Genomic DNA, 12,153 nt, shown 5'->3' on the forward strand with positions numbered 1-12,153 from the left:
CAAGATCTCGTTATGATGAGATCAGGATTGTGTGATCAGTAATTAAGAGATAAGCCTTTCAGCGTGTTTGTCTAAACGTGCTCCAACAAACACGTTTACAGTGAGAGAGGAGACTGCTGTCCACGTGAGACACAAAATGAGACACTGGGAGGTCAAAGGTCAGCCACTAAAGCTGTTTGCACTCTGGAGAGGACTTCAGGACGACTGCTCCTGAAGTCCTCACACAGCAGGAGCTCCATGTCTGACGCTAGTGATGTGGGCTAACGTTAGCTGACCTCCCGTGGCTGCTCGCCGCCTCGCCTCTACTGACTCCATTTCTGTCTCCAGGGGGTCTGAAATGTCCTCTAAGCATCGCCCGCAGAGGCGTCGATACGCAGCTGAGCGTTCAACCTGACGACGTCACGTAGCGCTAAATGCTAACAAAGCTCCTGGATCACCATATTTAGAGTTCCTCCTGCAGACACCTTGTCGTAGTAACAACATGAAGGTCATAATTTGACCTTGACCGTCCCAGGAATCCAAAGTTAGCAGGAGGAGTTTCCTTCACGTCTGATCAGAGAGGAAGATTGACTCACGTCACCTTTAGCTCGCGCTGCACGAGTCCGTCTCTGCTTGGTTTCCTCCACTGACCCCGACACTCCCCGGTGATTGGCTCTCATCGTCCTGCTAGGCTGGCTCAGCCTGATAACTCGGTTAGCAGATAACAAGCGGACACAGACGGGAGACGTGCGAGTGGGAGAGAGGGAGACGCCACCTTTATGTGCGGAGGAGGAAAACGTGTGTTTAATGTGTGCGAGAGTGTGTGTGCTTGTGTTGTTCACATCAAACAATGGGAGGGAGGTGTTCCTTGGCTCCCTGTTAGCGTTTGAAAGATGACATGAATGGACGCCTTTTGAAGCAGCGGCACCTCTCTCTTTGTGGGAAGAAAAGAAAACGCAGGGTGCAATATTGGCGGAGTGAAAAGAAGATGAGTCATGTCGTCTTTAATGAAAGCGCCCGCCGCATCTGTGTGGCGTTGTGCTTGGCACCATCAGCACATTGTTATCTCCCTCTGTTCCCCGGCTAAGAGGCAGCAGCCGACCTCCCCGTGGGCCGACGTGTGGCACGGTCCCACTAGAGGCCATTAAAGAGCGACAGCAGCACCTGGCAGAGAGGAGGAACGCTGGAGAGACAGAGGAAATGGAGAGGAAACACCGGAGAGTGGCTCATTATCGCTCAGAGAGGCTGGATCACAGGCTGCCTGTCGGCACAGAAAGACTTCCTGCTGGACTCAAAGTGTGAGGAGGCCCAAACTGCTTTCTTAATTACATCTGGACATAAAAGGTGTGACCCCCCCCCCCCCCCGAGCCCCCCCAGAACCTCAAGCAAAGCAAGGGTTTAGAAAAGTCTGGGGAAAAGTTTAAAACCAAAAGTTCCAACACACAGAAGATGATTGAGAGCAGAGCGAGGGGCGTGGCCTTAGATTATCCTCAAGCACCTGTTACCACGACGACGGCACAGAGGAGACTCCTGCTCCCGATCGAGTCACACTCTGCCCAATCTGGAAACTTTAAACATCCAAGATGTTTGCTTCAGTTTGTCCCCCCCCCCCCCCCCTTTGCTACAAGTGGATCAGGACTGATCTAGACTCCTGTAGTTCCAGCTCTCAAACACACCACAGCGTGCACTTCTTCCTTATTTCAAACCTCAGAGCATTTAAACGGCTTGTGCATGTAAATATGCAACAACAAAAAAAAGTGAGACTTGCTGAGTCATTATGTCATTGTTCCGGCTCTCTGTAATGGAGGGGGAGGGTCTTAAAGCAGGTGTGCATATATTACAGACAGGTCACGCATGTGATCTAACATCATAACAGCACAGCTGACCTTCCCTTATGGACTCCTCAGAAGGCCAGAGTGGCACATTTCTGCTCCTCTTCACCCCACAGGTCGTGCTGAAGAGAGCAGTCATCAATCAAACATGCGCTCACAGTGCCCCCTTGTGGACACAGCGAAGAAAAGGTGGTGCATCTGCAGCTTGAATGTGGAGGAGCTGTTTGTGTTTTTACTGTTCGACCCCTGAAGCAGCCAAACCGCTTCACGTGTGACCTCTGCTGCTCACGTGTTCGTGACGAGGAAGCAGACAGAAGTCCCTGCAGGCAAGCTCGCACCAAACAGGACGCTGCTGCCCGCGTTTATGACCAGAAAGAGGCTCAACAGGAAGCTCGAGTGTTTTGAAAGACTTCTTTTCACCGTGCCAGAAGCCGATCTCAACACAAAGCCTGCCAGAGTAACGTGCACCTGAGCTGAATTATGCTAATGTGAAGTCATTAAGCGAGAAACCTGCTCGTGCTAATGAGCTGTTGCAAAGAGAAGAAAAAAACGTCTAGAGGCTAATTTGGGCACCAAAACAGAAAGTGAATGTTGTATTCTAATATCCAGTAAAGAAACACAGCTCTGCATCCAAACACACGATAGGAGTCCTTTCTTTGCTACCTGCCACAAACATGCCTCCCTGCTGCTATTTTGGCTCGGTCACCCTGTTGACCTGACAGACAAGTGTCAGGGGAGAGCCACATGTCAGCTGCAGGTGGAAACTCTCAGCAGGGCGCGGGGCTGTGAGGCTGTCCGGCTCAGTCGGAGGACAGGATAACTCAGCACTGACGAGCTCCAGGTAGGGGGGCTTCTCTTTTCATCCCTTTTACACTTTTAAGGCTTTTCTTTTGATGCCCTTTCCTGTCGCTCGCTGACAGAATAGGAGCATCAGACGCTCTGATGTCTCTGTGATGTGTTCGTGTAGCCTCTCTTTTAACCACAGGGCGGACATTTTAGAGAGAAAGTTGCAAAAGATGTGCCGAGTCAGAGCTGAAAGACGTTTCAGCGGGTCATTTCCTGCTTGGCGTTGGAGCCTGATGCAGAAGCAGAGAGGAGGTCTTTAGGTTTAGTTTCTGAGACGACTGAATGAGAAACAAAAGGTCTTGGTTGGGAATGAGGTGGAGCGGGAGCATCCTCTCTGGTGTTTTGGTTGTGTGTGACGCGTTCCCCTCGTCTCTCCTCAGCTCATCAGTTAACCCGGTCTTCAAACTGGAGGTCTCTAACCCTCTTAAGATGTACGGCCTGTACCTGGAGGCAGTCAACGACTACATCAATGAATCCTACGGAGAGGACGTGTGGAGGCTGATCGAGAACCGAGCAGAGATCCCTCACCTCAAGTTTGTCAGACATCAGATGTACAAGTAGGTGGTTGTTTTCTGTCAATCAGCTCGAGACACAGACACAGAAGCAAGCTGACGATGCACAGGGGATTCTCATCCTTCAGTTTGCAGCTGAGCGACGACCAGAGAGTGTTGATGTGGTGAACTATGGCGGCGTAGCGTGCAGCACAGTGCAGAGTTCAAACCCTCCGTCGCTCGACTCGTGTCTTGGTTGATTAAATAAAATGTGGAAGAGTTGGAGAGAGAACAACTTGCACATTCATTTTCTCACCTTCCTTTTCGGACATCCGGCGGCTTCTCTGTTACTCCCTCACTGCTGTGATGTCATCAGGACGTCTGCTCCGGATTGGTCTCCAATCATGTTCAGGCAACAATTGTTCATGTTGACGCTCCGAAAGAATCCGGGTCTTCTTTCTCTCCTGAAGGCCGATCTCTGACGGTCCGACACGGGCCGACTGTTCGAGGGTTTAATGCAAATAATTCTATTAATTAATTTGAAAACAAATCTTCGTACAAGAGTTGTAATTCTTCTCGTTCTTTTGTTGTCTAGAATTTAATGTAATTTAAAGTCCTGGCTGCAGACTGTATACAGATGGACGTCGTGTCAGTGACGCCACCCTCTGCTTTCTGAAGGGCAGTTTTGAAGCCACATGATGGCGGCTGCTGTCTCAGCCTCAGAAAGGCGAGCTGAGTCGGGTCTTTAACCTCCTGACACTCAGCGACAACGTGACGGTCAACCTCAAGTGGACACTCGAGGAACTGCAGGGTCATTATTTCTTAACACTGAACGCATCAGTGTCACCCTGCGGCTGCAGTGATTTATTATTAGAATCAAATTATTAATGGAGTCCAACATGTTGCAGGTCTGGATCCACTGAATCCCTCACTGTTTGAAACATCTGATTTTATAGCTTTTCTCATCATGCTGCATTTTTGGCTTAACTGCACAGATCTCAGCTCGTCTTGTTGCTGCGTGCTTCAGACATGTTTTTTACTCTCTCTGAGAAGCATCTAAAACCTTTTTCACCCGCCTCTCAGTGACAACCTGATCCTGCGGCTGGCGAAGGCTGCCGGAGAGGTTCTGGGAAAGACTCACGATGAGCTGATGTACGCCTTCGGTGTCTACATGGTGAAGAGGATCGGAAACTACGGATATGAACGCATCCTCAAGGTGACGTAGTGACTTCTTTAAGGTCCATGGAGCGGCTGTGGATCAGTGTGTCCCATATAGCCACGAGTCGCTCCCACTGCTTCATCAGTATCGTGTGAATGTGTATGAATGGATGAGTTCATACTGATGGACTCTTCACTCTGCAGCCTTTGAAGTAAATGCATTTTTTTAAATGTCATGAGCTGGAAGCTTCCTCCTGTCATCACCTTCTAAAATCTTCTGATCCTGATGTGCAACAAAACAAGAAACTGACGAGCTGCATGCAAACACACTCGGCTGTTTATCTGTGCAGCGAGCGCTCTTTGCATCTCTCTGCTGTAAACAGGGAACATTTCCTGGTTGTGGGATGAATGCGGGTTGATCTTATCTTACTAACCGTCGTTGTTCTCCAGGTGTTGGGACGAAATGTCCGTGACTTCATCAACGAGCTGGACAACCTGCACGAGTATTTCCGCTTCTCCTTCCCCAAAGTGCAGCCGCCGAGCTTCTGCGTGGAGGAGGAGTGCGAGACGAGCCTCACGCTGCACTACCGCAGCACGCGCAAAGGTTTCACCCAGTTCGTCAAAGGTAACAGTGAAGAAACAGGTCAGACATGAGAAGATTGTGGGCGGAGCCAGAGAGTCATTTTCTTAATAACAAAGTGACCTCTGCACCAATCTGCTGCCATGTGTTCAATAATGAATCTCACAAAATCCAGTTTTCCTCGAATCCCTCATAAACTAAAGTCGACCTCGACACATCCATGACCAGCATGCGTGTGTGTGTGTGTGTGTGTGTGTGTGTGTGTGTGTGTGTGTGTGTGTGTGTGTGTGTGTGTGTGTGTGTGTGTGTGTGTGTGTGTGTGTGTGTGTGTGTAATTGACTCCTGCAGGTCAGCTCTCTCAAGTGGGAAGACAATTCTACAACACGGATATCGAGGTGGAAATCCTGTCGAAAGAGGAAACAGAGAAGATGACTTACGTGGTACGTGGCGGGGCTTAAGTCAAGTATCAGTGAGCGTCCGACCTTGACCTCCTGTCGGCACAGAAATGATTCCACCATCGTCTGAAGAGTTTTGTTTACACTAAGATTATTGGATAGAGATAAGTACAGCGGGACGGACTGGAGGTCAAATTAACGATGACCAATCCGTCCAGAATCAAAGTCAGACTGTGTCTCGCCTACAAGCTGTTCTGGGAAGTGTTCAGGGTGATTCAAAACACGATCTGACCTCCTGTGAGGGACCTTGTTTTTGTCTCCCCCTGTGGACAAAGCGTCTTTAATGTTTTCCCTTCTCGTCCAGGTGTACAAAATGAACTTCGACAACGCTGCGTTCAAACACCGCATGCCTCAGCAGAAGACGGCGCCGGGCTACGAGAAGCTGCCCATGAAGCGAGGGATCTTCTTTGACATGTTCCCCTTCAGCGTCATCTTCCGCCGCGACATGACCATGTACCGCATCGGCGACGGCCTCAAAGAGGTGTTCTCCGACCTCCAGGGCAAGAAGGTCAACGAGGAGTTCACCCTGATCCGACCCATGCTGGAGTTCAGCTGGGACAACGTGAGTTTTGAACATCCCGTTTGTGACGCTTCTTAAAATGGCGACCGTGCGACTTTCACAGCTGGAGAAATGTTTCCCGTTAGATCTACACCCACCTGAACAACGTGTTCGAGCTGCTGTCTAAAGCCGTGGTGGACAGCAAGCAGAAGGTCAACATCCCCAAGCTGAGCAAGGAGGAGCCGGACGAGAAGGAGGAGAGCGAGAAGCTGAAGAGAGAAGAGGAAAGAGGTATTTTTATTTAATCACCAGATGCATTATGGATCAAAGAAAGGCTTCGTGGCGTTCCTCATCTCTGGCCAAGGTTATCTGGACGGAGCGCCGTAAAATATTCATAAGGTATCCAGGTGACACGAATATTAAACAGGTCGAAATGTCAAGCGACTATTCCTCACTTCATTTATTACTTCCTGCTTCCCTGTGGCGGGCGGGCTGCGCTCGAGATGCTAACGGACCTCGAGCGCACACACGAGACGAGACAACACACACTTTCTTTACGTTACACTGCTGCACTTTGTTTTAATGACGGGACCACGCCCGCCATCAGCCGCACTTCCACTTCCACATCCCGTCATGACATCAGCACCACAGACAAAAGAAAGTCCCGCCCCTTCGCCTGCACAAAACTCACGCAGAAAAAAGAAAAGAATGAATGCATCGAGCAGAAACGCCGTTTGTGAGCTATGAAAGTCACCCAACGCCAACTTCTGCTTGATCTCATTGGCTGCTGAGTGGGAGGCAGAGCCTGCAGGAATCTCAATGAGTGGATGAGTTTGGTGCATTCACACTGACAGTGAATAAAAGTCTTCTTCCAGCATCACTCTGTCTCTTCTGTCCTTCACTCGTCTCTTCTGTCCTTCACTCTGTCTCTTCTGTCCTTCACTCGTCTCTTCTGTCCTTCACTCGTCTCTTCTGTCCTTCACTCGTCTCTTCTGTCCTTCACTCTGTCTCTTCTGTCCTTCACTCGTCTCTTCTGTGTGTCCTTCACTCCGTCTCTTCTGTGTCCTTCACTCGTCTCTTCTGTGTGTCCTTCACTCGTCTCTTCTGTCCTTCACTCGTCTCTTCTGTCCTTCACTCGTCTCTTCTGTGTGTCCTTCACTCGTCTCTTCTGTCCTTCACTCGTCTCTTCTGTCCTTCACTCGTCTCTTCTGTGTGTCCTTCACTCCGTCTCTTCTGTGTCCTTCACTCGTCTCTTCTGTGTGTCCTTCACTGCGTCTCTTCTGTGTGTCCTTCACTCGTCTCTTCTGTCCTTCACTCGTCTCTTCTGTCCTTCACTCGTCTCTTCTGTGTGTCCTTCACTCGTCTCTTCTGTCCTTCACTCGTCTCTTCTGTCCTTCAATCGTCTCTTCTGTCCTTCACTCGTCTCTTCTGTGTGTCCTTCACTCGTCTCTTCTGTCCTTCACTCGTCTCTTCTGTCCTTCACTCGTCTCTTCTGTGTGTCCTTCACTCCGTCTCTTCTGTGTCCTTCACTCGTCTCTTCTGTGTGTCCTTCACTGCGTCTCTTCTGTGTGTCCTTCACTCGTCTCTTCTGTCCTTCACTCGTCTCTTCTGTCCTTCACTCGTCTCTTCTGTGTGTCCTTCACTCGTCTCTTCTGTCCTTCACTCGTCTCTTCTGTCCTTCACTCGTCTCTTCTGTCCTTCACTCATCTCTTCTGTGTGTCCTTCACTCCGTCTCTTCTGTGTCCTTCACTTGTCTCTTCTGTGTGTCCTTCACTCTGTGTCTTCTGTCCTTCACTCGTCTCTTCTGTGTGTCCTTCACTCCGTCTCTTCTGTGTGTCCTTCACTCCGTCTCTTCTGTGTCCTTCACTCGTCTCTTCTGTGTGTCCTTCACTGCGTCTCTTCTGTGTGTCCTTCACTGCGTCTCTTCTGTGTGTCCTTCACTGCGTCTCTTCTGTGTGTCCTTCACTCGTCTCTTCTGTGTGTCCTTCACTCGTCTCTTCTGTGTGTCCTTCACTCGTCTCTTCTGTGTGTCCTTCACTGCGTCTCTTCTGTGTGTCCTTCACTCGTCTCTTCTGTGTGTCCTTCACTCTGTCTCTTCTGTGTGTCCTTCACTCTGTCTCTTCTGTGTGTCCTTCACTCTGTCTCTTCTGTCCTTCACTCGTCTCTTCTGTCCTTCACTCGTCTCTTCTGTCCTTCACTCTGTCTCTTCTGTGTGTCCTTCACTCTGTCTCTTCTGTCCTTCACTCGTCTCTTCTGTCCTTCACTCGTCTCTTCTGTCCTTCACTCATCTCTTCTGCGTGTCCTTCACTCCGTCTCTTCTGTGTCCTTCACTTGTCTCTTCTGTGTGTCCTTCACTCTGTGTCTTCTGTCCTTCACTCGTCTCTTCTGTGTGTCCTTCACTCCGTCTCTTCTGTGTGTCCTTCACTCCGTCTCTTCTGTGTCCTTCACTCGTCTCTTCTGTGTGTCCTTCACTGCGTCTCTTCTGTGTGTCCTTCACTCCGTCTCTTCTGTGTCCTTCACTCGTCTCTTCTGTGTGTCCTTCACTGCGTCTCTTCTGTGTGTCCTTCACTGCGTCTCTTCTGTGTGTCCTTCACTCGTCTCTTCTGTGTGTCCTTCACTCGTCTCTTCTGTGTGTCCTTCACTCGTCTCTTCTGTGTGTCCTTCACTGCGTCTCTTCTGTGTGTCCTTCACTCGTCTCTTCTGTGTGTCCTTCACTCGTCTCTTCTGTGTGTCCTTCACTCTGTCTCTTCTGTGTGTCCTTCACTCTGTCTCTTCTGTCCTTCACTCGTCTCTTCTGTCCTCCATCAGAACAAAAGGCCGTGGAGGAGATGAAGAGCACAGACCAGGAGTACAGCAGCGCTCTCACTCAGTACAACAGCTCGGCCAACTCTGGAGGGGAAGACATCGAGCTGCTGGCCTTCCAGACTGTCACGGGTCAGAACCTTTCACACTTTGAGCACTGAACACTGATCTTCTGTAGAGAGTCAGGTGAGCTGCGAGCGAGGAAGCTAACAGACCTGCGAGTCAAAGTGATCGCTGTGATCTTCGTGCACATCGGGAAAATGCTTCATGATTGTTTTGCTTTCTTTAAACATTGCATTGATATAAAGACAAAGACTACAAAGACTCAGCCGACGGCCAGCCGCCACGTACGTTCTGAGCATGTGCGAGAGGAAATACGGACGGAGAAGAACTCAGATATTTAAACCAGCTTGTTTTTACTCGTGCTGCGATGCTGGGGAACGAGGGACGATGACAGTCAGAATAGACCGACGAGCGTGTCTTTAACAAACTCAGGAAGATTTCTCCTTCCTGACAGTTTCAGGATTACACGTGTGATAAAGATCCAATTTACAGACTTACCGTAAATTCCGTACTATTGAGCGCACCTGGATATAAGCCGCACCGGCTAAAATTAAGTAAATAAATGTATTTGTACATATATAAGCCGCACTTGATTATAAGCCGCAGGTGTCCACGCTATAACAAGAGCTATTTACACAGACGTAGGCTACCGGTAACATCCGCAAATACTGTAGCGTCCGTACGGACGTTAAAGGACGACGAGAGCGTTCAAATAATAATTTAATAACCCGATCACTGTCGGCCGTGACCACGCCGTTTACAGCAGAGAACAACACATAACTTGCCGTAACAATCCAACTCTCTCCCCCAGCGTTCTCTCATACAGCCACTCAACACGTTCTCGCTGGTGCATTCACTGACTCTCCACATAATCGGAATTATGAACACATTATCAACTACTGACTTTACAACATGAACCGTTACAATACGAAGCCTAGCCGACGGTGTCTGTAACACGGCTGATGAAAAAGATGACCGTAATATATTTCACAAGAAAAAGTCCATCCATTCACTGCCTCAGAATGACTTCATTACTCACTTCCTCAGTCTCTGTTGTCGCTGTCAGTGTCATCTTAACGTGCAGCAGCTCTGTTAGCTTCTTTGACAGCCAGGTCGATCGCCTTTAACTTGAAAGCTGCATCATATGTATTTCTCCGTGTGTTTTCCATCATGAGGGTGCGTGCATGAAGCGCAAAATGACTGATATTAAGATCCGACGTGACGAAGTCAAATGTTTTTGCGGCAGAAGCTCATTGTCCCCCATAAAAAATCCATGCATTAGCCGCACCGGAGTAGAAGCCGCAGTGCTCGAAGTGTGAGAAAAAAGTAGCGGCTTATAGTCCGGAATTTACGGTAATTTGTCCTGTGAGGACATTGAAGCTCCTCTGGTTCACATCCTGACTCTAAGCTTCGTCTCGTTTGTCCTTTGTGCGTCCTCTCAGGGAAGTGTAGTGAAACCATCTTCGAGGACATGCGGGAGCCTCCAAAGAAGCCGCTCCACCTGAAGGGCCAGATGAAATACGTCCCCCAGTGGGACTCGCTCATCTTCCTCGGGACGCCCATGTAAGACCGAAACACATCGCCACAACAAAGACTTTTTAAAGCTCTCTCGTTGGTCGCCTTCCCCTCCAGTGATATCTAATTTTGGAGATTGGATTAGTTTATGCTAATTTTGTGACTTCATTAGCGTTCTATCCTGTTCCACTCCATTAATCTTCTTTTTCCTCCGCTCACAACTGCAGCATCGAGACGGTGGAGGACATGATAAAGATGGGCGTGTACGTGAACGATCTGAATCTGCACGACTCCAGCAGGGAGCTGATTCTGGCCGGGACACAACAGTCGGCTGAGCTGCAGCTGGCCCTGGATCAGGTCAGGAGACCCTCCGACGGAGACATTTTATGGACAAAGCAGATCTGTGTTCAGCTTAGTTCAGACCCACAGAGCAAGGGGGGACAGTGAAAGGTGTCTTTATATCGTCTCATAAAGTGTTCTGAGCCGACGCTGAAGTCGTATATTTGTGTCGTGCTGAGCTCACAAAGTGAGAGAAGTTTCTCTCCTGATGAAAAAAGCCAAAGCAGGTGAGCGCAGGTGAAAGCTCCTGTATTGATTTCACCCATTAAATCCACTCCAGTCATGCAGGAGAGATGGGGATTAAGAGGATTAGCGATGGCAGAGAGGGATTTTTTCTTTTTGAGCTTTAAAAGCGGTGTAACTGTACACTCTCTTGTCCCACGTCTGATCCTCCAGGAGCAACAAAAATACGCTCAGCTGCAGGAAATCATCAAGAAGCTGGACGAGGAGAAGAAGAGAGGAGATTCTCTGCTGTACGCCATGATCCCTAAAGCTGTGGCCGACCGCCTCAGGAAAGGGATCACCGCCCTGGAGACGTGCCAGGTACAAAACCACAGAACATATCAAAGCAGCCGCTGCTGCTGAAAAACGTCCATCTGTCAAAATGAAGACATGTTTCCAGTCCTGGAATCGGAGAAATATGTTGCTGCTTCGACTTTTATTAAGGGGTGCAAATCTTGCTCTTCCTTCTAAAACCGGGTGCATGTGGAACGACGGGGTCAGCCATGAAACACTGGGCCTCATTCACCACTGAAGTCCAACCAATCAAAACCATGAAGGGGGCGGGACTTCTGGTATCAGCGTTGTCAACAGTAATGGTGGAGGAGAAACTAATACGACTCGTCCTTTAGAGGTAGTGTTGTAGTCCAGACCAGATCAACAGAGACCAGAGCGCTCAGAGACCAAACCCAGAGCCGATCGGCGGTGGTCTTGACCGGTCTTCAGTTCAGTTTATTTGTAGTTTGAAAACGTGTGCAGGAGGTGAATCAGCACAGCTCAAAGACAGAAGACGGCACGTTTAAAAAGCAGACGAGAGCGGTGGACCGACGGAGGAAACTCCTTCCTGTCGCTTGTACGCGTAATCTTTAATGTTTACGATTCTTCATCTTTCAGGTGTTCCCAGACGTGACCATCCTGTTCAGCGACGTGGTCAAATTCAACGAGATCTGCATCCACATCACGCCCATGCAGGTGGTCGACATGCTCAACGAGATCTACATCGTCTTCGACACGCTCAGCGAGAAGCACAACGTCTACAAGGTCGGTCCAAGCAGCCGGACGTACGTAGCTGCTGTCGCTCGTTTTCTCGAGGTCGTGCGTGGTGGAAATCCACGGCACACGCTTGGCGGGGCGAGAAACTCGTGGTCACTCAGGAGAAAACAGTCTGACAGTTTTGCCAACTCTTTTCACCGTCGCTCTGTTGCAGGTGGAGACGATCCGTGACGCCTACATGGTGGTGGCCGGCGTCCCCAACAAAACCACGTTTCACGCCCACCATATCTGTGACATGGCGCTGGACATGCTGAGCTCCATCGACCACCTCAAAGACCCGTCGACGGGCGATAACATCCAGATCAGAGTCGGTGAGCGGCAG

The 12,153-nt window shown here is 49.6% G+C and overlaps 1 protein-coding gene across 1 annotated transcript in view; it reads left to right on the forward strand.

Annotated features, from left to right (window-relative positions):
* The first annotated feature begins 2,639 nt into the window (after nt 1–2,639).
* LOC306824623 (soluble guanylate cyclase 88E-like) overlaps nt 2,640–12,153 on the forward strand; it is a 13,762-nt gene continuing 4,248 nt past the window's right edge. Inside the window, exons 1-13 of the mRNA XM_079344813.1 lie at nt 2,640–2,652; nt 3,038–3,214; nt 4,232–4,364; nt 4,757–4,931; nt 5,235–5,326; nt 5,646–5,903; nt 5,987–6,131; nt 8,649–8,774; nt 10,148–10,268; nt 10,448–10,577; nt 10,956–11,102; nt 11,673–11,819; nt 11,986–12,142. Coding sequence (XP_079200939.1) covers nt 3,087–3,214; nt 4,232–4,364; nt 4,757–4,931; nt 5,235–5,326; nt 5,646–5,903; nt 5,987–6,131; nt 8,649–8,774; nt 10,148–10,268; nt 10,448–10,577; nt 10,956–11,102; nt 11,673–11,819; nt 11,986–12,142 — 1,759 coding nt within the window. The 5' untranslated portion in view covers nt 2,640–2,652; nt 3,038–3,086. The remainder of the gene's footprint in view (nt 2,653–3,037; nt 3,215–4,231; nt 4,365–4,756; nt 4,932–5,234; nt 5,327–5,645; nt 5,904–5,986; nt 6,132–8,648; nt 8,775–10,147; nt 10,269–10,447; nt 10,578–10,955; nt 11,103–11,672; nt 11,820–11,985; nt 12,143–12,153) is intronic.

The sequence above is a fragment of the Symphodus melops genome (genome assembly GCF_947650265.1).
Source record: "Symphodus melops genome assembly, chromosome: 5".
NCBI lineage: Eukaryota > Metazoa > Chordata > Actinopteri > Labriformes > Labridae > Symphodus > Symphodus melops.